Here is a 26,272-nt window from a genome sequence, read left to right as displayed (position 1 = left end):
ACATGGAAACAATTCTTCAAAAAAGTCCTTTGACAATCATACTGACAATTAAGTACACAACCCACCCATCAATCTGAGACATTTGCTACATGCAAAGTGACATAACTGCCATTCACATGGGAACTTGAACTCATGTGCAATACTGGTATTTTCAATAGATGAAAAGGCAAAGGTCCAATCCAACCTCCTATTTAAGTCGACAAAAAGAGACAGACCTTGTACCACTGAATTCTATATAAGCACTGAGATGATGAAGCTCTGGTCTCTGCTTTGAACTGTGAATCTCTGAAAAGCCTCGTAATATATACATACAATGTAAATGAGAGCTATACAGAGAGTCATTAAGCAAAGGGCCATAATTTTCCCCGTTCCACAAATGTGTTCAGACTTTTCTGCCAACCTGAAAAGAGCTAAATCCTCATTGAAATAATTTTTTTACACTTGTGCTGCACCTTCTATTCCAAAGCACTTCAAATTTATTGCAAGAGCATCCCAAAAATCCAAATGCTGAAAACACTTTCCCATTGCATTTCCAACACTTTTCATTTTTATATTCTTAAAGATTCTCTCCAAAGGACAGGTTTTGTGTGTGCTGCAATGACAGTAGCTGATGGAGAATGTTCTCTGAATGTACTGAACTTTAATTACCTAGGCCCACACTAATGTAAAAACTATTAACAAAATTATCATGGAATCTTTAGCATCCAGGTCTTTTCTTCTGACAATGGTAGTGTCTTATGGGCTTAAATGTTTAATGTAACCTCACTTCCTTTCAGATCCTGTAAAGAGGAACATTGCCACTCACTGGCAGCATCAACGTCAGTGCACAATTCAGATATGTTTATGTGCATCTTTCAAAATCTCTAAACTGTTATGGAACTCATCAATAAAAAAACCCATTAACATGGTAACTCCATATGCCTAACTGTCCACAACTCAATGATTGTCTCTTGTGATTCTTATTTGAAGTTGGGTTAATTATTGTGATGTCTTACTAGTACTGCTTATGTCTGAGTATTCCAACAGTTCAAATTTTGACTCATTTAAAAAAAAAATTACAATAGTTTAAAGGCAGCCATCCACCTGGCAAAATGGTCACATATGGCATGAAAGTTTCAGGAAAGGCAGAACTATATTCTATACATATTGAAGTTATGATGCATTTTAACTTCAGAAAGGAAGATACAACTCTCCTCTCCATCCACTTCATGAAAACTAGAGGTCTGCCGAGTTCATATTATGTACATAAACTTGAGATTTACACAACTTTTGCAGTGTGAACATGGGCATATATATCAGAAATTAACACTAGTCTTCAAGCTAAAGACCATCTTCATCTTTGCCAGGCAAATATTTGGCATTTAACTAAAGATAATTTACACACTAGGCAAGCATTGATCATTGTTGTGCAAATGATAGCTACCCTTAAATTAAGTTCTTGAACTATTTACATACTATAGTTCTCCCATTCATGTAGACACACGTATACTGCAGACTTCATGGAGAGACTGATATCAAGGAACTCTCAAGATGACTGATCCAACTAAATTAAGTGGATGATTGAAAAGATAAGGAAGCGGACTCCCCCCTTTTCCAGTAATAAAATCTGAGAGGTAAATCAAAACCATTTTTATTAGACCTGTCCCTGGAAAGTTATCCATGAAGATGAATGTTACATTTTTAGATCACCGGGAAGCTTCCAATAAGGAGACAAATATTGTCTTTGGCATGGAAGAGCTGTTCAGAGTGACAACAGAGGCATTCAAACAAACAAGAATCTGCAGACGCCATTGAAAATTTGCAACCAAAATGTAGTGACTCTGACAAAGGGATCATACAGTACAATAAAAATTTGAAGTCAATAAAACCCACAGATTCATCAAAATTATGGTTTAGTGGCCATGCTTAAACTCCTTGGGCTCCACTCTAACAGAAGTGTCACTTCCTACAATCAATCCTTTCACTTCACGTCCGTCTTGTCTTCTGTTTTTTCAGTTGTCTTTTTGCATCCTCTGGGCCACCCACGTCTGAACCTGTCTGTCCAAGTGCCCTCACTCCTTGCAGTCGACTTGTCAGCTGCAACAGCAAAGGAATAAGCTGGGAAAGAAAGGGGAAGCAGCATATAATTATGATGGTACCTGTATTTAGAACACAACCACAATAGTAATTCTCAGCCAAGCATGCACCCCTATTTTTACAAACCGATTGTAGACATGCCCTTTGTGAAATAGGTTCAAAGCCTGGACCAAGGTGGCTTCTGAGTGGGAAGTGACCTAATCCAAACCTCCTGAAAACCCTAAATGTTCATATATTGTTTCTGTGTAATTTAAATTAATTAATGCCTACTCTGAATTCCAGCAGGCAAAACATATAACGGTACTGTGTTTGGGTCCCTATGAAAGAAGTACACTTGAACCTCCGTACTCCAGGTGTCCCTAATCTGGGAAAATCTGTGGCACAGACCCTGGCAGGGAGCAGAGGAAGCAGCACTGTGTGCTGCCTCTATTGTCCTCCTCCCCAGCTGGGGGAATGGCAGCTCAATGAAGTGCTTTGCCAGAGGCTTTTCCCCTGCCGCTCCCATGGCAGCAGGGAGCACAGAGCTACATGTACCCTGGAGTGGGCTGCCAGTTAAGCATCCCCCCCATTACCCTCACACACCTTCCAAGACCCCACCCCCAGGCCTTCCATGGTCCGCAAAACTTCTTTAATCTGACATACACTGTTTTCCAGGATTGCAGGATTAAAGGGGTTCAAGTGAACCACAAACCACAAAACTCTTTTCTTACTTCTAACTAGAATTCCACATCAGTGTATCCTCAGTGTATCCTCATTCTTTTCACCATAGTACAAAATGGTGTGGGAAGTATTAGAACAGCAAAGCAGAACATTTAGTACCTTATCATGGTTGTAACCGGCTAACAGCAGGAGCAGTGTCAGAGGCAATGCAATGTAGGATCCTTGGGGAATATCTTGTTCAGGCAACTTTCTCTGCAAACACCAATGGCCATTGGTTTTCAGAATGTTTCTTACTGTATTACTTACTAAACCTTTCAACTTTAAATGACTAAACACAGATTGACAAGAGTTGTATAGCATGTTCCTGTTCAAGTGGTACTGGGGGAGGATTAGGTCCTCCTCTGGAGAAACACCTGTCAGCTGAGGAGTTTGTTTTAAAGCTCATGCATTAAGGCAAATCACTACACAGCTTTTAACGAGGTATGTCGTGATTTACCTGACACTGAGTGCCTAAATATCACCAGTCACATGGATTATTTTACAGCATCTACATTACTAAAGGAGCACTCAGGCACATATACAACCTGCAGCCAAAACTGCCATTTCATGTTTCCCTCCTATTCCACTGGGGTCTACACACAGAAAGCATGGCCAAACTGGTAGAGGCAGAGCATGACCACACATTTTAAGATCTCTCTCACACAGAAAGGGTGGAAGTTTTACTCCATGTTAGTCTGGAGAATCCCCCTGCTTTCAACGACAGTCTTGGTTCCAAGAATAGTGATAGAGATGCAGTTGTGTTAGTCTGGTATAGCTGAAACAAAAGACAGAACTATGTAGCACTTTAAAGACTAACAAGATGGTTTATTAGGTGATGATCTTTCGTGGGCCAGACCCACTTCCTCAGATCAATATGTCATATTGATCTGAGGAAGTGGGTCTGGCCCACGAAAGATCATCACCTAATAAACCATCTTGTTAGTCTTTAAAGTGCTACATAGTTCTGTCTTTTGGTTCCAAGAGTCATTCTTTACTGGTGGTAACTAAGAACTCTTCTTTTTCAGCTCATCAGTGACACTCCTTAGATAGCCATGTATGTAAGTTCCTCTGTACGCCAAATCCAATTTGCACTGAAATCAATGGCAAGACTTCCATGGGAGACAATGGTTAATGAAAGGCTTGACATAGGTTTCAATAGAAGCCTAGGAAAAGCATAGAAGCTACAATATGTAGGCATATTACTCCAAGTTCAATATTGAAAATGAAAGTTAGGGAACTCGATACTTACGGTGGGACTGAAGACTAAAGTGATATGTTTATGGTATCCAGTGGCAGTGAATGAAACTTGTGGTAAGGTGTAATCATACTGGGATTTGGACACTGTGGAATCCAAGAGCACCACGTAATTCTGGGTATAAAAAATAAAATCAATTGCCAGCTACAGTAGAAAATATCAGATTCACAGGTACGAGAACATTCAAACAACAGAGTCAGTTAACATGTACCAAGCCTGCTGAAACACCAGTTGCTCCAAGCCACATACAGATCCCGACTGTGCCACAAGAACTCAGGAAATAATGCTAACATCTTTTTAAAAAACTGAAATAAATGAAACCAACAAACAATAATATTACCTCTCCATCTCGGAGCAGAGGTGGAAAATGGAAAAACAGGGACTGGCCTAAGGAGACTGTTTGGATTGGGTTGTCAAGATTTTCACTTTTATAAAGCTTCACCTGGGAGAGAGAAAAAAAGTATAAAAGAGTGTACCATGATAAATATTGTAGACATACCTATATTAAGGGAGAAAAGCACCCCAAAGTACAGTGCACCGATTTTAAAAGAAGATTACTGAAGTCAACTTGGCAATTTAGAACACTGGCACTGTCAAACTCTGAAGTATAAAATCCCAAAAACTAGCTTGGTGTCTCGTAACCTGAGGTCTCTCTGCACCAGTATAAATTCATCTGCTCCTAAGCAGTGTTCCCTTGGAGTGAGTTTTGTCTTGTGCACCAATATCATAGTCATGTGCGTTTGTTTGCATGTGTACCACTGTGGCAAGCACCCAAGTTATTAACAAATATCATGTATACAAAATGTTATGGGAGAATATTAAGATTCATGAAAATGGAGATCCAGTAATTTACATAAAAATATAATGCCTAAATATATCCCAGTATGTGCCAGACTAGACAGATAACCTTTTCTCCTTGTAAAACCAAGCCTAAAATAAACTGTCAGATAAGATTTGAATCCCCTTTCCACTATCCTGTGTCAATCAAACCCTTCATATTAATAATGTGAAGAAAGTTCAGGTAGGGAGAAAGTTGGCATGCAATGAGGACAAAAATGAGACAAGAATAAGTTAAAAATGGAAAGTGCAGAAGAGGAAAAAAAATAAGGAAAGGATAGAGGGGAGAATGAGAGCATAAAAATCTCATTTTTTGAGGCATACAAGATCTGCCAAAAAAGCTTCCCGCTGTTGGCAGAGCTACGGCTACACTTTACTTTCACTTTCGACACTGAGCCTGATTGGCACAGTGTCGGAATACGAGTATGCAAATTAAGCCTGGGATATTTAAATCCCGGGCTCACTTGCACTTCCAAAGTGCTTGATTTGTATCCCTCTGTCGGCAGAGGGATGCAGTCTAGACACAGCCTGAATTAGAAAAAGAGGAAGAAGTGGGATAAGAAAGTGAGGAAAAAGGGAAACCAAAGATTATTAGAAAAATTACACCAAAAATGATGTATGTCGCAGGTGAAGAAAAGATGGAAAGAAAGAGCAGAATTAACATAATGCAGATATGGTGGATACTTAATATAAAGCTGCTTTAGTACCTAATGTTAGACTGAATAGCAATAAAAAGTAAACTATGGGATAAAACAGACTGCGTGAGGCCACACAGCTAGCATAGTTTATCTAAGGCAGCAAAATATTGCAAGCAGGGGTTGTGTGAGCAGGACCGAGTTGCAACAGTAGGGGTTCTGAGCCAGGGTGAAGGAGCATTTGGAAAGAGAAGAGCTCGGAGCTATGGGCAGTCTAGGTAGGAAGGATATTTTTGGGGTGGGAAGAAGGATGGATCCTAGAAGAAGGGGAATATTTTTAGCTGATAGAGGGGAGGGAATTCTAAACCTGTTTAGCTTAGGTAGGAATAGTTAGGAATGAGCCTAGGATGTGGGGCTCAAATGGAAAGAGCTTTCTGCGAGGATAGGAGGACATAGGGACAAAAGGAACTTTGTTCTCAGCTGGGATGGGCTGGGCTGGCAGAGTTGAGTGGGTGTGAATTGGTGGATGGCACAGACACCCCATCGAGGATATAGGTGGTAAGGACAATGAGACTGGACAGAGTACTAGAAATAAATATTAACTCCTCGAGGTTCATATAGGAATAAATACTATTTTCACTGTCCACCCAAATTGCTACCCTGGACTCTACTCTCGCTGTTTCAATTAAGTTTCAAAAACTGAACCTGGTGCGGGGGCAGGGAAGGAGGGAGAATCCTCCTACTTGCAGCCCCATCAGTTACTTTGGACCCCTCCAGTGTCATTAACAATCAGCGGTGAGGTCTGTTCTGGAAGGGGTGGGAGGTGGGGAGGAGTCGTCCTGCGTGGGGCTGAGGAAGCAGGTGGAGGCAAGCCAGGCATTGCTGATGGCTGGGCCATGCCTGCGGTGGGGACATAAGGGTGGTGTCCTAAAGCTCACCAGCAAGGTGCGGTCAATGCCTCTCCTCTCTCCCATGTGCACTAAAACGGACCTGGAGCCGACGCCGCTTCTTCCCAGTGGATTAATAACTTCAGTGCTGTCCTCCTCCATCAGTCTCCTCCTCTTTCCAACCAACCAACCAACCAACCAACCAACCAACCACACACACACTCACTCACTCATCCCCCACACCCAGCCACACCTCACTAGGGTGCCTTCCCTCCACCACTCCTGGCCCCCTTTCAGGGGGAGAATAGTGCAGCAGTTGCAGCTAAGGGCTGCCGCCAGACCTGGAACTAGGACAACAGTGAGGCTGCCCCAGTAAAGACAGTCTCACTGAGGCCCAGCTCTAGCCACGCACGTGGCACCCACCACATAGAACCTCTTACCACTGGAGCAGGAACACACCACGCCACTCATCTTCCAGCAGCAATGTGAGTACTAGTGCGTGGCTCTGCGAAGGACGTGGGCAAACGTGGAACTGTTTGTTTGCAGCTGTGCTGGGGCACATCTTAGAGGGAACTATACTCCTAACCCACTAGGACTTTGGAATTAAAAAAAAAAAAAAAAAACTACTTCTGCAGCTTTATGACGATTTGTTTTCTATATTTCCTTTTAAAATGTAATTAATTTTGCATGCTAAAATGTAACCTCTTTCTTTTCCATTGACATTAGTATGGCCACTTACAGTCCTTTCAGATGCAGGAGAACTAATTCTTGTCAATTCTGCCCTGTATCTCTGAGATTTTGGCTCCAACCAGAGCAGCAAGCTGATTCAGACAGATCTCAACTCTAATAATCTGCTCTCCTAGGGGGAGAGCAAACTATTAGATCCGAGACCCACTGGGCTAATCCAAAAGATACTGCTCCTTAGCTCTGGACAATTCCACTGAAAATACTACTTTCAGTGTCTCCAGTCACTGAAAGTTTAACTGTAACTAAAATGCAAATTCACCTCTGGTAAGTAGTTAAAGATACTACTCATCTGAATGTAATCTATAGTGTGGCTACTGACCAACTGATAATGACACAGTTATCTTAAGAGTTGAAGGAGAATACACTGGAATAAGATCAAAGGGCTGGCTTTACACTTACCCATAATGTAGAGAGATACTCTGAAGAAGTGATCACATTTCCACTTAAATCGAATTGGTTAATTTGTCGAAATGCTATAATATTCACATCACCGATGTCACTGTTACCAACCTAAAGTATACAAACACTGGAATATTTATACTGTGAGGAGAGAAAATTAACAGAACGCACGGATACTGCTCACAGTTTTAAACAAACATTGGTTTCCTACTATCAGTCCCATGGAAACATGAAATCTGTTTCCAATCACAGCTGGTTTTTCCTGCACTACTTGAACAGAGCATGCTCATTTGTAAATTCAAGGCCATGCATGATCAGCGTAAGGCTGCCTGGCACCATGGTGACAGCACTATATTACTTAGCTAGGACCAGTACACACATTTGAGAAGTGTAGAACATGTAGGCTAAACTGTCAGACCACCATTCTCGGAAGCAGTCCAACCTGGAGTGCTGAGAGGGACAGCGAAGCAACATGTGACATGACCTCTCCTATCAGGCCTTTTAGCACAATTAAAATTTAAATACTATGTGCTCTTCACACCAGATGCCGAGTAGTGTCAGACAAGAATATTTTTCTAAATAACTTCACTGAAAGTGACTGCAGTTAGAATGGGTACTACTTAGTTTTCAGTAGCAAAGAGGGACATGGTCAAGGGATAGTAAATCTAAGAACTGGCTCTATCACCAGTAGGCTGAATCCAGGGGGTCTTATTTCAGGGATGTTAAAATTAGGTTATTTTAGTAATTGATTAGTCGATAAAAATTATATCGACTACTCAATCACTCAATATGGGAAGGCAGCCAGCCCAGTTCCAGCTTGTGCCAGGTTGAGGACTAAACCCCGCTGTGGCTCTCCAATTTAAAAGACAGTAAGAGCCAGGCAGCCTGTCCCCGGCTCCTGCTCTGTTTTAAATTGCAGAGCTGTAGCAGGGTTTGGTATCCAACCCAGTGCAAGCAGGAACTGAGCCAGGCTGCCTGCCAGCCTGCCTCCTAAATTTAGTCGGAGGCAGGCAGCCCCACTCAGTCCCAGCTCACACTGGCCCTCAAGCTCCTATTGCCTTTTAAAATGCAGAGCCACAGTGGGGTTTGGTCCTGGCCGTGAGCCAGAACTGAGCCAGGCTGCCTGTCTAGTAGGAGCCCCTGTCCACAGTGGGGTTCCAACTTCCCCTGCTCCCTCACCCCACTACTGCCTCTATGCATGCTGACAGAGGCAGCAGCGGGGGGAGGGGTGGCAGAGACGGTGCTAGGGAGAACCGGCTTAGTGTACACAGGATATCATTCACAGCACACAGGCACCGATTTGTTTTCTGTAACTTGGGTGGCCACTTCCCTCCCACCTAGAGGAACGGGCATAATTAGCATGAAGAGTCCAAATGTTGAAAGAATTCAGCTCCTTTCTTTCACTGTAGTGGCATCCATTTTAGCTTGAGTAATGACCATCTCCACAGCAGAATTTTAAACAACTAATGGCAGGCTAATTAACCTTTGCTAGCTGTTGAGAGATAAATGAGAGGCAACTAATCAGAATCTCCAACAATAGAGGAATATTCATGAAATCTGGTAAGTTTTAAGTTCAGGGAGATTTCAATTAAATTGTATGGAGATCTACAGAGATGAACAAGTACTTTTGCCTGCTCAAGGACTTCATGATTTGGACCATATTAGGAAATAAAAACAGAAGATATCTACCATATGTAATTAAGTGTAAAATATAAGCATGCTATAAATAATGCAAAGAATTGCATATGCTAAGAAACAAAATCCTTCAGAGTTGCTGGCTAATGTTTCATTGCCCGTGATAAAGGAAACCTAGAAGGAGCATCCTGTGTTAATTCCCTATACTCAGGTACTTGGTGACTGAAGATTACTTATTTCAAGCTTGATTCCTATTGGGGTCACATTTAGTTTAAGCTTCAGTGCTAACATCCAGAATTAAGACAAGATTTGGCGAGGGTTCCTTGTTTTAACCCTCTAGTTCAAAACAGAATCCACTCAGCTACTCCCCTGATGGGGGACATGCCAAATACCAAAACAAACTCAAGATGGACAGCTCAGAAATAAATCCGAACAGACCCAGGATTCCAGATCAGTATGCAGAACTAGCCAAGAATTCTCCTGGCTCTGTTGTTATTCTAGTCTAACCAAGAGCAAGGTACTACCTGATCCTTGATGAACAAAAGGTTGATTTTGGCTCATTTCCTTATACAAATGCACAGGGCAGAACTGGTTGGACACCATGGAGCCATGGCTACCCACTAGCCACATGTGGCTATTTGGCTGGTTGACTGTGGCTAGTTCACTATAGTGGCTACTGCTTCAGAACCATTTGGACACCACAGTTATAGAGGATTCAGAGGGGAGACAGATCCTTTGAGAAGGTTGCGTTCCACATTCGAAGTGATAGGGGTGCATTCAACTTGATCGATGGGAGAGTCTCCAGGTATGGTTTATATGTGTTACCTTGTTTATTTCAGCTTATAAATCGTGTTACTTTGAATATAATCCCTTGCTGCCTACACAGATTTCAGTCAATGTTCCATCTTAAAATTCAGGCCGATGGCCAGATTCTCAAAATTAATTAGGTGCCTAAAGACAGAGATAGGCACCAATTGGAATTTTCAAATGCACCCAAAGGGTAAGACTATAGCTCCCGTTGAAATAGCCGAACAGTAACTGAAACCTAGCAGAGGTAACCAGCAACTCTGATGCTTTTTAATAAAAGATTCAAGTTTAAAATGACAGAAAAAATTACCTCAACTGCACGATGCTGTGGTAAGGCTCTTTCAATATGATCATTGCCTTCAGCTTTGAGCTGGATATGATACACACAACCAGGCTAAAAACAAAAAATTCAGACAAATCCCATGATTCAGTTACATTAAAATATTTATCATTAACAGAACTGAGATACTCAAAAGGCTTTAAAAAGTCGAACACATTTCAATTTATTTTTTACCACCATAAATGGATGCAGCCCTATCCACTAAAAGGTTCTCCAACCCCTCAACAAAAATGTCACTGAATAACACTATCTAAAACAAGAGGCTCGCTTCCTGCAGAGACAAGAGGGGTCTGTGTTAGGACTGTACTTCCATTGGTTTATTAGAAGTACAATATGTTTTCAGCTATGCAAAATTTTACTTAAAGAAAATTAATTAAACAGATCAAATAGTTATTTTCTGTGTTCAATAAACACTCTGCAATTTGCATTTTTTTAAAAGGTGTAACTATGTCATGTTAATTTAAGCTACCGTCACTGAAATAAGGGCAGCACCCTGAGGCAGGAAACTATAGCTGTGCAGAGCATGACAAATGCAGGAAGCAAGGATTCTACTTATGATCAAGCAGTCAATAGCTTATCCTAGACATACAAGTCCAAAACTTCTGCTTTCAGGTCTTCATACAGAATTATTTACTGTATCTAAAATTTGAATGTACAACTGCCTCATCAGACAGATGTGTTACAGTGGTAGTAATTTCACATAGATAGTCAACACTCTCCACACTACTCTTTGCCTAGGACACTAGTATTATTCATGTGTCTATTCAGACCCATTAGATAGATCACACATATTGTGTTATTCTAACGGAACGAGGGAAGTGCAAAAGGATTCTCCCAAGGCCCTCGCCACAATACTGACAGGATACTGTAGGATGTGTACTAATGAATGTTTCTTTTTCACTAGAGTTAATGATTACTATACCTCAACATTCCTCACGGCAGACCCCAGGGAATGTGATCAGACAATTGTGATGAGAAAATACTATGCTGTGACTAACTACAAAATGTATTTTATAATTCCAGTAATATACACAACGCTATAAAAACAAACAACACTGGATATATTACAATTCTTACCAGAAGTCCACGAAGTCGGAATTTACCCTCTTCATCTGTAACTGTGTCTTCTCCATAGATATTACAGTCTTTCTGCCCTACAGCTTCCACTGAAACCCCTTGTTCTGGTTCCCCATTTAAAGAAGAAACTGTACCGTAGCAGCTAGGAGTAGAAAAAGGTGGATCCATTACCACAAGTGTGTTGCTGCTGCAACACCCATTAAGACACTCCACTATCACCACAAATACAAAGATCCAAAAGAAATAGTGTATGATTTATTTTGGCTGGTCCCAAACTTCTTCATGGAAATCACATCTTAAAAGGAAAGGGTTTCCCCACACAAATCTCTGTCTCGCACCGAGTCTGGTTTGTGCCACAGCCAGTGAAGTAGCCAAAGCTCTTTCAAAGCAATGTTCTTCCTAGATATGCTTCAACCCCTGCTCATTCAACCATAAAACCACAACCATAGAATATACATTTTTAAATGAAGAACGTTTTTATGATGCACTGCGTAAATTAAGTGCACATGATGAAAAGCCTCCATTAGCAACTGGTATAGAGGTATGTTAGGAAAAATGGTAGTTTGGCTTAATGCCCACCCAGGCAGACCAGGGTGCAGTTTTGGATGCCTTATTGTCCTGCTTAGCTTTTTTGTATTTCAGCTCTACTCACCTATAAGCTGTTCTGTAACCAGTTATTGTAATTTTAAGATTTTGTCCTTCCTGCACTTCGATCATTTGAGATGACGGTTCAAAGCGGAACTCTTTCATCATGGGTTTAAAGTAATACTGTCCTGGGCTCTGCAAAGAGGCATCAAGAAATTTGTTTAGTTGCCATTAATATACCCATAATAATTCACTCACCTCCTACAATTTGCATTTCCTAAAGAGCTGCAGGCTATGTAGGCTAAGGCTGTTTTGTCCAACACGCTAGCCACATGTGGCTATCTGGCCGGTTGAGAGTGGCTAGTTCACTATATCAGTAGTGACTATAGTGGCAACTGCTTGAGAACTGGTTGGACACCATGGGGCTGAGGTTTCCTTCAACCACCACATGCTATGCTATCTTTCAGAACTAAAAAACCAGATGAGACATACTTGAGAAAAAACAGGGAACATATAGGATCATAAACCAATGCAGCTCTGCTGGGAAAAAGTGTGAAGACAATGGGACAGGGACCTGCAGTATCACATTCATTACATGACCTCAACAACAGATAAGGAATACTAAAGTATTATAAGCTAATGTGTTTTGTTTGTAGAAATGCAGGCCAGCCTAGTCTGTCAGCTGTGTGAGGAGGGTCAGGTCAGAACAGGAGTGAGAAGCAGTTTTTTCTAGTTTTTCCATCTTACATTTCCACTCACTGAATTTGGGGTGTTGCTTAGAGAACTGTAACTCACTACCTGCTGTCGAACTCATATCTATCATGGATGGGTAAGACAAGAGGACAGAGAATGTGGGCTTCCATTATTGAAAAGTACTGCTAACATTTCCATTTTGAAGGGCAAGATGAAACTGAATATAGACATAACTGAGCAAACATTACCAGGTTGGAAAAGGTCAGCATGCCATTGTCCTGTGTAAGGAGATTAGACCGGAACACCCCTCCACTGAGGGATAAGAGAACTCCAGCAAGAGGCTGATCATCTTCAGCTTTAATCTGTTTTTAAAAAGCAACGGTGATCAGCTAGCACTAGCAATACTATTGAACCCTGCAATTTATAAGGCATTATCATCCCCAGGAAATTACTAAAGTTTTCATAACTACTTTGATGCCAACAGCCTAAATTAGAAACAAAGCCAACATTTTGTAAGATTCTAACACCTTCATTGTAATATATGCAAGATAATTTCTGCATGTCAAGTCACAGTCCACCACTAAGCTCATTAGCCAAGGAGATTTGTTCCACCCATTGTTGACACCAAAATCAATCGCAGAAAAAATCCCCCATATCCCACAATTATTTCTCTGCATCTGTATTCCATATGCATTTGGGTTTTTTACTCGAGGCACTGATTGGATACCTTCTTATGAGGAACCTGAAGCATGAAGAACATTACCTCAAAAGTCACTCCAGCAAGAGCAAAAGCTTTGAAATCCCCAACTGTTCCCTCTACTTCAGTCAAAACAAACCCTTCTTTCTGTGCAGTAACAGTATATTCCAAGTCACTGTGGAGTGGGCCAACACTGCAAATAAAAAGAAACAAAAAACAGGTAAAAGGAAAAGCAAACCTACCAAGAAGCATTCAAATAGTACGTAGGCAGTGTCAATTTTATAGTCAACACAGCATTCAAATTAAGGCAACCCAAAAGACAGAAACGATTGTGCTGTTTACCTATAGGCACCTCTGTTATCAGTGAAAACTGTGATGAGCGGTGAAGTTGCTCCCTTTTCACCAATGATAATCTCAACACCCTCCAACTCAGGATGAATCTGCCCTTCCAGAAATAAGCCTGCCTTTCCATGAATCTCTATCAGCTTCCCAGGGCAGCTTTCTTAGAAAGAAAAGAAAACAGACAGTAACAATGCACCCACCCTGTGCTCCACAGCAATATCTCAACATTATCAGAAATCACAGACTGATTCAGGCCCTTTCTTTAGCCTGATTTATACAGGTCAAATCACATGATAATGTCCATTCTGGTCTTAGAAGCTATCAACATTGCCCATGCTCAAATCAGTCAACTGGATTTCAAAACAAATCCCATGTACCTAATACAGTGAAGTTCTACATTTACTAGGTTAACTCACAGATAAAACACTGTGTATTACACAGTATTGCAGAGGAATCAAAAGTGACATTAGGATTTCAAGTGAAATCAGGATTTCAAAGCTTGGCAGCAATTTGGGGGGATGGAGCAGGTCTAAGAGGGAGGTACCTCATGCCACATTAAGAACATTATCCAAAAAAGAAACCCTAAATCCACTTGTGTGCCAGAGTTTAAAACAGGACAGCTTGGTAGACCATTCAAATGTGTATGAGACACACAGACAACCCAACACTTTTTTGCAGGTTATCAAATACCTGAAGCCATTCACCTAAGAACCTATGGCATGCTGGGCACAGACAGAGAATGTGTAACTGTATTGTGAATAAGTGGCAATATTATAAACTGATTTGATTCATGCTGACTTTTTTACTAAAATTCATTATAAAAAGATCACTAGCAATAGAAACTTCAATTCACCAGGTCAACTCTAAGATGAAGGAAAACAGAAAAATAAACACAAACAAAAATCTATCTAATTCCTAATCGACAGCTCTAATCATGATCAAAAGCTAAAGTCCATTCCACTAAAGATGTATTCTCTCCCTCATCTATATACTAAAGACTTGGCCATACAGCTATAGCTTTAATAACCCTACTTTTCAACATATCTTGCACTAGGGATGTAAGAGACTAGTCGACTATCCGATAAGCAGAAGCTTCCCTCCCCTTTGCTGCCTCTCTCTGTTAGCGGCAGAAAAGGGAGGGAGCAGGAGCCACAGCAGGGGGAGATGTCTTAAAACAGGTTCCCCCAGCACCATCTTCATGGAGGGCAGGGGAGGCAGAGGCACAGCAGAAATGGCATGAGTGGGGACTGAAGCAGTCTCCGCTTGTGCCGATTCTGCTGCGACTCTGCTTTTGAAATGTACAAAAGCCCTGCCAGGGCTCTTATACATTGCAAAGGCTGAGGCACTGCAGGGAGTGTGGGGTCCCCGCTGGCCCTGCATTCCCTGCAGGCTTCTGCCTTTGAAATGTAGCAAGAACCTGGCAGGGCTCTTGCTACAGTTCAAAGGCAGAGTTGCCCTTATAGACTAATTGAATAGTCAATGGAAATCCCATTGGCACTTTCAATTTGTCATTATTAGGGATGTTAAAAATCATGTAACACAGTAACCATGTAACTACTAAAAATCTTAGCAGTTACGCATACTGCAGGCTCTGCAGCATAAAGCTTAGTTTTATATTGAAGAATCCACAGCGAAGCCTACTCCTGGGACCTGACTGAGTTTAACTGATACTATTAACCGATAAACATCAGCTTATCGGTTCAACAGTTAAATCGATTATTAAACTCAACTATCCCTAGTCATTATTGATACTATTATAGTGCCTAGGCATCCTTGTCCATATTCATTGAGGGAAAACACATCTCTTATTATCATGTAGTTCAAACGGTAATACGTTCGGTGTTTAGTAAGTGACACTAAGGAGAGGTGAAAGTAAGTACTGGGACTGACTAGTATTCAGCCTGAGGTGGCAGCACTGGCCCCTAGAAGAGGCAGAGCCCTTGGCAGAAGAGGAATCTGCTCCCCAGGCCCACCCTAAGTCAGCCCTTCATGGCTGCTACTGCTGCAGCAGCCAGGGGCTACAGTAACAGCAGTAGGGTACCCCAGGACCCTGGCGGCAATTTGAATGGCCTGGGGCTCCCACCAGGGCTCTGGTTGCTCAAAGCCCTTTCAAATCACTGGACCCAAGACAGCTTCCTCTTTTGCTTCCCCCTGTTAGCACCCCTGCCTATAGGGTCCGGCAACGTGCTGATGCGGGGGGGAGGGAAGAGGAAGAGGGGTCCGTGCAAAAGAAGAAGCAATGTAGAAATGGCCATAAACAGGCCAGTTCCAGTGGCAACTTCTTGCCAGTACACCGTGCCGGCCCACTTTCAACTCAGACAATATTAGACCCTATAGAAATGGAGCTGCAATTTAAAGTGGCTATGTACTGTCAAAACAACTTTAGAAGAACAGTTTATAAATTGATTTGTGGGAATGTAATTTGGCTATATTCTCTATATTTTACTATCTTATACATATTTACCTCCACTGACAATTGTTTCCACAGAGGGTGGATAGAAAAGCAGCTCTTTTGATGAAGGCGTCACAGTGATTAGTTCTCCAGACCTAGAAAACTCAAACAAGACCAAGATTTGCAGCTCTAGTAACACTGATTAGTAATTAGCGCCCATCCAGTGACTTTAGAAAAAGCAATTAACAGTAAGCTATTCAACACAAACATTCTGTACAGGTTGCACTTCCCAAAACCAGAAGTCCAGGATCACAGAACCCCAGTAGCCTAGTGGCAGAAGGGCAGTCCCAGAGCAGGACAAGGCTGAAGCAGTGGGACAGGGTGGCAGCACCCCCTGACAACCTGTAGCACTAGGACCGGGTCTGGGAGAGCCCCCCTGACAGTGCAGGACTGGGCAGCAACAGCTTGTGGTAGCACAAGGCCAGGGCCAGAGACCTGTGCAGACTGCGAAGCAGTGCCAGAGCCTGCAAACTGCCACAAGGCAGAAGCCCGAACCCTTGGCAACCTGCGGCAGAGGGATCGGGCGCAGAGCTGGCGGCAGCCCAACCAGGATCTGAGCCAGACTGCAGCAGTGCAGAACCAGAGCCTGTGGCAGCCACGGTAGTGCAGACTGCTGGAGCCCAGCAGGCAGTCCAGCCAGGGCAGCAGGGCCAGCAATCTAGCAGGCAGCCCAGCCAGGGCCGGAGGTAGTAGGGTGTCCCGCCAGAGCTGGCAGAGCAGACAGTTGGTGGCTGGGGGCTGTGAAAGGGAACCTTCCCTGGTTTAGCAAATTCCCTGGTTCAAGACCAGTCAGGTCCTGAAGATGCCGGTACAGGTAGGTCCAACCTGTACTATAATTTCCTCTTCAGGTTGCAGCCACAGAACATTACCACAGGTGCTAAAATAACTTGTACATACTCCACCCAGATGTTATTGGTGGCCTCACAGCATGGGAGAACACAACCTGGATAACAATAGACAAGAGCACCAAAAGAGTGGTGGTGCCATAGTACCTTGCCCAATATGAAAATTCATATGAGAATGGCCCTTGAAGTTCCTCCACCATTTCTTGTACTGGTGGCTTTGTTCCTTCCTCTTCCTGACCCTTCTTTTCTCTCTCCTGTCTGCGAGCCTCAATTTCTGCCAGCTGTTGCTCTCTACGCAACTCTTGCAATGACTTCAGGGGTCCTAGAACTAAGGCAGGTTCGCTGTCAATTGAAGACCTAAAAGTGGAAATGGAAAAACAAAAGTCTCTTTGGAATTGAAGCCACATGGTCAATACATCTGCAACAACATAATCCTCAACTCTTGTTCCATATTGCCCAAATCTCTCCAGTTCCCTCATTTTCTTTAGCCACCCTTCGTTCCTGCTACGACCTATTCCAAGTGCAAGAAAAACTAAAGCAACTTCAAAAGCAAACAAACTTCCCGCCTGTGTACCAGCCAGTTAATGATAGAAACACATGTTCACAGAAGACAAGAAAGCCTACCAACAACTTAGCTAGAGAAGAAATTGCTTGGTTTACTTTAGAAAGGAGGGATAGGAATCAAGGCTTCGTATTTTGAAGCTACTTGAGCACAGCAGCTCAGGTACACAGAACAAATGCAAGCCTGTGAGAACGCATTTCATTTGCCAGAGCTTTGAAATGTAAGTGCAAAGAATGGGTGGCCAAATTAGCCACAAAAATAAAATCAAAGGACCAAGTGGTAATGCTAAAGGAACGTAACACCACCCACCCACACCCACACCCACACCAATCGCTGTAGCACTAACTTTTATACAACACTATACTATGTGACCCTTCCCTTGGGGGAAAATGAGCAAGAATCTGAAAGCTGAACTGGACCAATCTACTTTTCTTTTTCAAGCTTAAGAAAATTTACATATGAAAAAGAATGAACAGTAACTGAACAAGTCAATTCCTTTTTTCCCCCATTGTAAGTCTTACCCACCCATTGTAAGTCTTACCCATGCTTTAGATCCTATGAAGCAGGAATTTTTAAAACAAATAGATGGTTTTTAACCTAAGAACTGTCAATTTAAGGTCTGAGATGTTTTCTTTCATTTCATAAAAGGCTTTTTCACCAGAAAACTTAGAGCTGGCTACAGCTGATGTGGTCTGTGGACCATCAGCAGCCTGCAGAGCACTTGCAAGTGATCTATGGAGAGCTGGCTGTTGCATGATATTCTATCTCCTTGTTTGTGACTGGTTAAGAACTGTATTTTAAAAAGCTAACAATTCTTTGCTGCTATTTTTCCATGTTAGTAATTGCTACAGCTGCCACAGGCTTGTTATACTAAAAAAGGTGGGGCCCTGCAGGAAAAACACTCTGTTTAGAGGATTTCCATAATATAAGACAGCCTAAGAAACCCAGTCTAGAACGTGAATATCAGTAAAGCTCTGATCATTAGCAGCCTCATACAGCCAGATTTGGCACCTCAAACAATTACAAGTGTTCACAAATCAGTGCTCCCTTGTGTGCTGTGTGTTTAGCTGAACATAAACTGGCACATTAGTATGTAATCACTCTGCATGGTTCTCTTTTTATAGCTCTCTTTACATCAGTAACAGGCCTCTAAAACAAAAAAACTCTCTCTTTGAAGTACTAAAAGAGAAAAACAGATCCCAGGATTAAAGAGTTCAGAACAGGCTAACCTCCTGTCGACTTCTCTTTAGACTCCAGCTTAGGGGCAAGTCACTAAAAATATGAATTCTTAGGGGAAAAAAGCAGGATTTTTTTTTACCCTGTTACAAATAAATATAGAGACTAACTGGAAGTTAGCAGACAATGTTCAAAATAATAATCAAGAAGTACTTATACATCCATAGAGAATCCTAAGTCCACAGCACAGCCTGCTACTCAGGAATCTTGAGACGAAAAGTGGAATCACTTAAGTAGTCACCAGCTGTGCTAAAAGACTGAAGTATTAATAAGCTGAATAAAACTATGCAATAGACATACTTTCTTTTTTTAACCCCAAGAGTTCTTTGTTCTTACTTAATCATAACAGTCACCTCCATCAGTTTATCTGTTGTTATTGTTCCCAGGACATGGTGTCGAACTGCAGTGAGCGTTAGGATACTCGGAGAGGAACTGAAAATCAAAGAAGCAAAGGGGTGAACTAAGTATCTTCCCTTAAATATCAACACAAAAGTATCTTGTTCAACTGAATTTGCCCCAAGACACCCCAGGCACTTTTCAAACTGATAGTGTGGTCTAGCCAATAGGGCAATAGACTGGAAATCTATTCACAGCGTATCACTGATCAGTTCTATGATCATGGGCAAGTCACTGCCTCACTCTTGGCCTCTGGTTTCTCCTCTTTATCTGTCCATCTTGTCTATTTCAACTGCAATACACTTGGGATCAAAGTCTCCCACTATGCATTCAAACCAGAGTCCCATTCTTGGTTGATATCTCTGGATAGTACTGGAATACAAGATTAAAACTACTTCACACATTAGCCAGGCAGCTCACCACTACACAACAAGGCTGTGTCTACACTGGCATGAATTTCCGGAACTGCTTAAAACGGAATAGTATTCCGTTTTAAGTTTTTCCGGAAAAGGAGCATCTACATTGGCAGGCTGCTTTTCCGGAAAAGCCCTTTTCCGGAAAAGTGTCCGTGGCCAATGTAGACGCGCTTTTCCGGAAAAGAGCCCCAAGCGTCATTTTCGCGATCGGGGCTTTTTTCCGGAAAAGACTACTGGGCTGTCTATACTGGCCCTTTTCCGGAACAGTGTTCCGGAATAAGGACTTATGCCCGAGCGGGAGCAGAATAGTTTTTCCGGAATAGCGGCTGATTTTGTACAGTAGAGCATCGTTGCTTTTCCAGAAATTCAAGGGCCAGTGTAGACAGCTTGCAGCTTATTCCGGAAAAGCGGCTGATTTTCTGGAATAAGTGGCCCAGTGTAGAGACAGCCCAAGAGTCTATGGTGGATACTTTATTCAGCAGGGAAAAACAAGGCAGGTAAAACACCATGGGTAGATACACAGAGCGCAATTCATCTTCTTGTATGTTTTGTTACTTGTCTTTTGCAGGCTGATGTTGACAAATGACCAAAGTTCTATGTAAAAGCCATTTTAATGTTTTTTACAAAGGAAAAAAAAATCATTATTCAGAGAAACAAATTATCAAAAATATCAATTTAAACTGATAAAAACATTCTGAAATCTTACTAGTTTTAAAATATGAATGAGGCAAACTTTTTGCCATGTCTAATCAACATGAATGGTTGTGATCACTTTCTAACATTGTTGTGATACGGGCTCCCTCTACTGGTTAAAATGACTGTCAACATTTTAAGTTTGATGTTACTGAAGTCTCAGGGGTTGAAGGCACCTTAAAAGCATATTATGGCAGCAGGTACATGTTAAATATAAATGTTACACAATGTTCTTACGTGTCATAAATGTAGTATTCATGCTCAAACCGGTGACAGGAACGTGGGGTTACTTCATACACACCTGAAGAAAGAGTTAAAGACAGATGAACTGAAAAGATTGAAATTTTTTATAACAGTCAGTGAAATTCTAAGGACAGCTTATCACCAAATTGTGCCATTTAAAAAGCAGTTTACTTAAATCAATGCAACCCCTTCTGTGGGCACTAACGCATTGTTTTATTTCACTTGAGTACCATTCACTAGAGACACACTATGGGCTCATTTCCCAGACTATACTGATACAAACAAAATGAGGCAGCATGGCAGGTGGGGACATACTTGTGTGGATACAAACTGAACAGGGTTACTTGTAATCCATTAAGATGACCAGTCTCCAACTGCTTGCTGACCGATGCAGTATCAATATGGCAACTGAATTTAACAATGAACTGAAGATAAAATCCTAACACTTAGTAAAACACAGAGTTGTGTATTGATGTTTCTCCTAATCAGGCTGTGAGGGGCATTCAGTACAGAAAAGCTTTAAATCAAACTTTCTGAAGTTCCTTTTCCCTGCTTGGACAAATCTTTGGTACCTTTTCCAAACCTATCCTGGAAGGAACTCTGGGTTACAATGAGATCTATGGGATTTCTGAGGTCACATTCTAGTAATGGAGAGCCCATTTATGAACAAAATAAATTTAGCAGGCAAATGTTCATATAAGTGGTCAAAGAGGAGTGCCTCACACCCAATTCAATGAAAGTTTCTGACTTCAATTTGTTTGTGAATACATCAAAAACTGAAGAGTAAGGTATTTCTCTATATGAACAAAACTATATCAATAACCCCTCAGAGATTTAAGAGGCCACGAAAGATCATTTACTCTAAAAACTGCTAAACTTCCAGCAATTTGTTTTAAATCAACATTAAAAAGAAGCTACCTGGCTTTGAAAGACAGAAACGGTTAACTCCTTTGGACAGATTATAAATGCCAACATTCTCTGGTCCATTTCCATCCTGGTAAAATTCCTGAATGAGGGACCCCCAACACAAAAGATTATTAGCAGCTACCAACACAACATTATTTACATGGCAAATACTAATTACAGCAACCAAAGATCTCTAAGCCTCTAAGCCCTTTACAAATTCTGAAACGAAATACAGGACTATGCAGCACTTTAAAGACTAACAAGATGGTTTATTAAGTAATGAGCTTTCGTGGGACAGACTCACTTTCTCAGATCAAATTGTGGAAGAAAATTGGCATGACCATATATACCAAAGGGATATAATCAAAAAAAGTGAACACACATAAAATTGACAAATCAGACTTTAGAACAAAGGGAGAGTATGGGGGGAGGTTAGTGTCTATGAGATAATGATATTAGGGGTGATAATTGGGGAAGCTCATCACTTAATAAACCATCTTGTTAGTCTTTAAAGTGCTGCATAGTCCTGTCTTTTGTTTCAGAATTTGTAAAGGGCTTAGAGATCTTTGCATTTAAAGTGTATTAGGAGCCAGGTGGGCATGCAGCCCGGCTTAGTTCCAACTCGTGCGGGGTCCGGGAGCTCAGACCCGCCTGTCTAGGAACTATAGAATAGTTGACTAGCCCATAGTAATTCATGAGGTTAATCAACTATTCAATTAACCAATATTTAACATCCCTAGCATTGACCAGACTTGGTAGGAACAAATGAGCTCAATGAGGTACCGAAAAAAATCAGCACACACAATTTCAATCAGGAATGACCCAGTTCACACCGCTGTAATTCAGACAGGTTTCCTTTCCATAACCCTTCCTTTACTGCACTAGATTGAACTTTCTGAAGTACATTTCCGTAGATTACATTCGCCATCTTACACTTTGACCAGACATTTGCTAGTTTCTAAAACACCGTAGTAATAGTTTAACAGGTCTCTTGTTTTCAGAGAGAGAGGAAGGATGGTCTTGTGGTTTGGCACACGGACTGGAAACCAAGAGACCTGGCTTTTTTTTTTTTTTCAAGGTCTGCCACAAAGCTTCCTATATAAATGTAGGAAAGTCACTTACTCTCCTTGTGCAGGAAGCCAGCGTGTGGCTCAGCTGGGTAGCAAAGGGAGGACAGAAACAGGCACCAGGAGCTGGCACACAGCTCAGCTGAGCTGGGAAGGGCCTGGGAGCTGATGCACAGCTCAGCTGGGCTGCAGGAGGAGCCAGGAAGTCTGTTGGGGGGGAGGGGAGTAACTGGAAAGGGGGAAACCAGCAGCAGGGAGCCTGAAATGATCTCCCCTGGTCTGGAAAAATCCCTCATCTGGGACCAATCAAGTCCTGAGGGTGCTGAAACAGGGAGATTCAACCTGTACTTGTTCCCATAACATAAGAACTAGGGGTCACCAAATGAAATTCATAGGTAGCAGGTTTAAAACAAACAAAAGGAAGTTTTTCTTCATGCAGCGCACAGTCAACCTATGGAACTCCTTGCTAGAGGATGTTGTGAAGACCAGGATTTTAACAGGATTCAAAAATGAACTAGATAAATTCATAGAGGTTAGGTCCACCAATACATATTAGCCAGGATGGGTAGGAATAGTGTCCCTAGCCTCTGCTTGTCAAAAGCTGGAAATGGGTGACAGGGGAGGGATCACTTAATGGATTCCCTGTTCTTTTTACTCCCTCTAGGGCATCTGGCATTGGCCACTGTCAGAAGACAGGATATTAGGCTAAATGGACCTATGGTCTTTCCCAGTATGGCCATTCTTTGCAAGCCATAATCTCTGCCTACCTAAAATCAGCCGGCCTACCATCCTACATTTCCTTCCACACACTGCTTAGTTAAGGGAACTCTAGCATCTTAGCCTACAGATAACCATTCCTAGTACGATACTGGCATCCTTCAACATCAACAGAGACTGGAATCACTTCACTTCCACAATGATTCTCACCCAAGTCTACATAATACTCTTTCATCTCTGAAATGTATTGGAGAGAGCTTTCCAACAGAAGAATAACTGCAGAGATTCCAAACTGCATACCTATTGTACTGTGCTGAACTGTACTTGTAAAAAAACATAAGATGATGTGTCACATACATACCAGTGTAATTGCATGGGAAAGAGAACACCTCAGCATATACCCAGTCTGCCTGAATTCTATTCCAGACACGTCTTCCTCCATAACTTCCAGCTCCAAAGATTTATTCTTCCAGCACCAGTCTTCATGTATAATGCTAACTAGAAAACATGCACAATGGAGCAACTCTTTGTGATTTATTATTGGGGAAGCAAATGTTATCCTTGTTGCATGGATGTCTTGTATAACTCTGATTGCTCCCTGATGAAACATTTCCCACCCCCAACTACTTAATCTTAAACCCATCAAACTCAGCTATGGGGCAACAGCAAACAGCCATGCAACATTACTGCTAATTCAACCATATTTCGCAACCGAAAAGCTGAACAGCAAAACCTTTCAAGTTGTTCGCATGTCCTGATCTCATTGTAGGTGTGACACGTAACTAGAGTAGATGAGGTCCTTTGAAAATCTCTCTTTATAAGATTACATTGCACTGCCCTATGGAACATCAGGTTGATGAGGAAAATCTGTATGTTCCCCTTTCCTCATTCAGCAAACACTTTATGGTGAGCGGTTAACAGTTTCTAAAACATTGTTAACAGCAGTCACACAATTACCACAGGAGTTGAGTGACGGGGGAAGAATTAGGTAGGGCCTGATCAATGCTGTCAGTTCTGGCATAGCTACATTTAAGTCAATGGCCCTTTGATTTACATCAGCTAAAGATCCAGGCCTGCATGTATAATTCCCAGAACCTATGGGGACTTAGACTGTCGATTGATTTCAGAGCTGGGTACAAACAATAAGAAGAGTAGAAGATATTCATTTGTAATATCTTCTAACTACTCTCAAACATCAGGCTAATCCCCCTTAGACTGTGGGAGTTATACATGCAGACCTGGATCTTTAGTTGATGCAACTCGAGGCAAGTTCTGGAGTAAACAGGACAAAAGCCATTTTAAGGAAAAGAGGAAGATTACAAATTTAGTAACTGAACTAGCGTATCAAGAAATTTTTTTTAATCCCTACTTTTGTATTTGCCAGGTAGCACATTTTCAAATGTGAAAGCCATAGAATCCAGCTTTGCAGAGAGCTGCAGGTTGCGCTTTTCTCCCTGGCGGCTCACAGACTGCAGAGCCACCATTAGGTCACCACAAGAATCTGTAAAAACAAGCAAGACAGACAAAAGAATTACAAAGACTTTCAGTTTGCAAACCAAACCCATTTTTCCCTTTTCTGGTGACAGGGAATTAATCTTTTAAGGGGTTATTTATTAGGCACCTATTTACAAGAGCTTTTTGTATTTTAGCACATTTTTGTTCATTAATCACAATATATTCTTAGAGACTAACTGGGGTTGTCTGGGAGCTTAGAAACAGAGGCCCAGATTAGTCTCCTGGGTTCATCTACTCTGCACCTTGCAGGGAAGGCCCATGGGGAACAATCTGGGTGTAATTATGACCAATTCCACAGTGTTCTGACCCCAGTGCTTTCTACTGAAGTAGGCAGGCACATTCTGCTCAGGTGCAGCAATATCCCACGGATTGCATACACTGCTAAGAAGTCACCACCTCTTACTTTCAAGGCAGGACTTACCCAAACAGGAGATTTTCCCTGAAACGGAGGCTAGAAATTGAGAAAAGGTCACATCCATCACTGGCCTGTCTGCAACAACAACAGGGAACGTTTTGGGTTTCAAAGCAAGTCCTGCTCTGCTTTCAGCCTCTGGAACCATTACCTGCAGGGTATATCACATCACCAGAGGCTTTTATTTAAATGCTACAATAACTGTACTACAAATAATTAATTTATCAGGGATTAGGAGCTGAAAATTTACTGTATATCTTAGAGAAAACAGAACTTAACCTTGGGAGCATTTGCTTTTCAGAATTATCTGGTCACTACTACAAAAATATAGTTCTACCAAGACAGTGCATGAGCCAGATGTGAGGATTTCCATCTAAACTGCAGTTTCCTCCTAAAAATTTCTATAATATCTGTGCACCAGGAACCCTCCTAACCTTCCAATGATAACCTGCCAGTCCCACCAGTTGCAACCGATAGGAAACACCACTTTGGGATTAACTCTGTGAAGGCCAGGGCAGTCTGTATTTAGGAGTCTTCAACCACTTCCTAACAGCATGCTTCCTAATCCTCTTCCAGCAGGAATCAACTGTGAGTTCCTAAGCTCTCAGCTGGAAGGCGACCCTTGTTGGATTTAGTTGCTCCTTGAATTGCAAGCAAATATTTAGGCTGTTTCTATACTTATATGGTGTATAGACATTACTCTCTCCTAGTTCAAGTATAGCTATGCAGAATGTGAGGTACTGCTTAGGCAACTAAAGCCATCCAGAACCTAAGGGTATGCACCCTACCCAGCTCTTTGCACACCCAAGCTGTCCCTCTCTCAACTATACTGCTATTTTTAGACACAAATAAAAACAACTCTATAGTCTGATCTATTACTTTTGCCAGATCTGAACAGAAAGGTGCACCAGAACTAGGAATGTAAAATCCCATTTAATTGTTTAATCAGTTAAACATATTGTTTAATCAGTTAACCAATTAAGGGGGGCTATAGATGGGGGCTGCACTGACTGGACTGGAGCAGCCCCTGACTGCAGCAGGCCAGGGTGTCCCATAGACAGGGGCTGCTCCAGCATATTGGCCAGAGCAGCCCATGCCTGC

General features: G+C 41.9%; 1 protein-coding gene across 1 annotated transcript in view; it reads right to left on the bottom strand.

Annotated features, from left to right (window-relative positions):
- Positions 1–1,614: 1,614 nt before the first annotated feature.
- The window catches only part of NOMO2 (NODAL modulator 2), a 37,838-nt gene continuing 13,180 nt past the window's right edge, over positions 1,615–26,272 (bottom strand). The window contains exons 13-31 of the mRNA XM_075899375.2: positions 25,181–25,322; positions 24,614–24,745; positions 23,606–23,742; positions 21,473–21,560; positions 20,549–20,612; positions 19,143–19,238; positions 17,156–17,365; positions 16,176–16,258; positions 13,712–13,871; positions 13,436–13,562; positions 12,921–13,034; positions 12,047–12,174; positions 11,395–11,536; positions 10,288–10,371; positions 7,536–7,646; positions 4,371–4,472; positions 4,025–4,144; positions 2,896–2,988; positions 1,615–2,097 (exon numbers count right to left, since the gene is read on the bottom strand). Of these exons, the coding sequence (XP_075755490.2) occupies positions 1,966–2,097; positions 2,896–2,988; positions 4,025–4,144; positions 4,371–4,472; positions 7,536–7,646; positions 10,288–10,371; positions 11,395–11,536; positions 12,047–12,174; positions 12,921–13,034; positions 13,436–13,562; positions 13,712–13,871; positions 16,176–16,258; positions 17,156–17,365; positions 19,143–19,238; positions 20,549–20,612; positions 21,473–21,560; positions 23,606–23,742; positions 24,614–24,745; positions 25,181–25,322 (2,265 nt within the window). The 3' untranslated portion in view covers positions 1,615–1,965. The remainder of the gene's footprint in view (positions 2,098–2,895; positions 2,989–4,024; positions 4,145–4,370; positions 4,473–7,535; positions 7,647–10,287; positions 10,372–11,394; positions 11,537–12,046; positions 12,175–12,920; positions 13,035–13,435; positions 13,563–13,711; positions 13,872–16,175; positions 16,259–17,155; positions 17,366–19,142; positions 19,239–20,548; positions 20,613–21,472; positions 21,561–23,605; positions 23,743–24,613; positions 24,746–25,180; positions 25,323–26,272) is intronic.

The sequence above is a fragment of the Pelodiscus sinensis genome, chromosome 15, assembly GCF_052426305.1.
Source record: "Pelodiscus sinensis isolate ZL-2025 chromosome 15, ASM5242630v1, whole genome shotgun sequence".
Taxonomy (NCBI): Eukaryota; Metazoa; Chordata; order Testudines; family Trionychidae; genus Pelodiscus; species Pelodiscus sinensis.
Note: the sequence above shows the minus strand (reverse complement) of the source record. Positions and strands in the feature narration are given on the sequence as shown.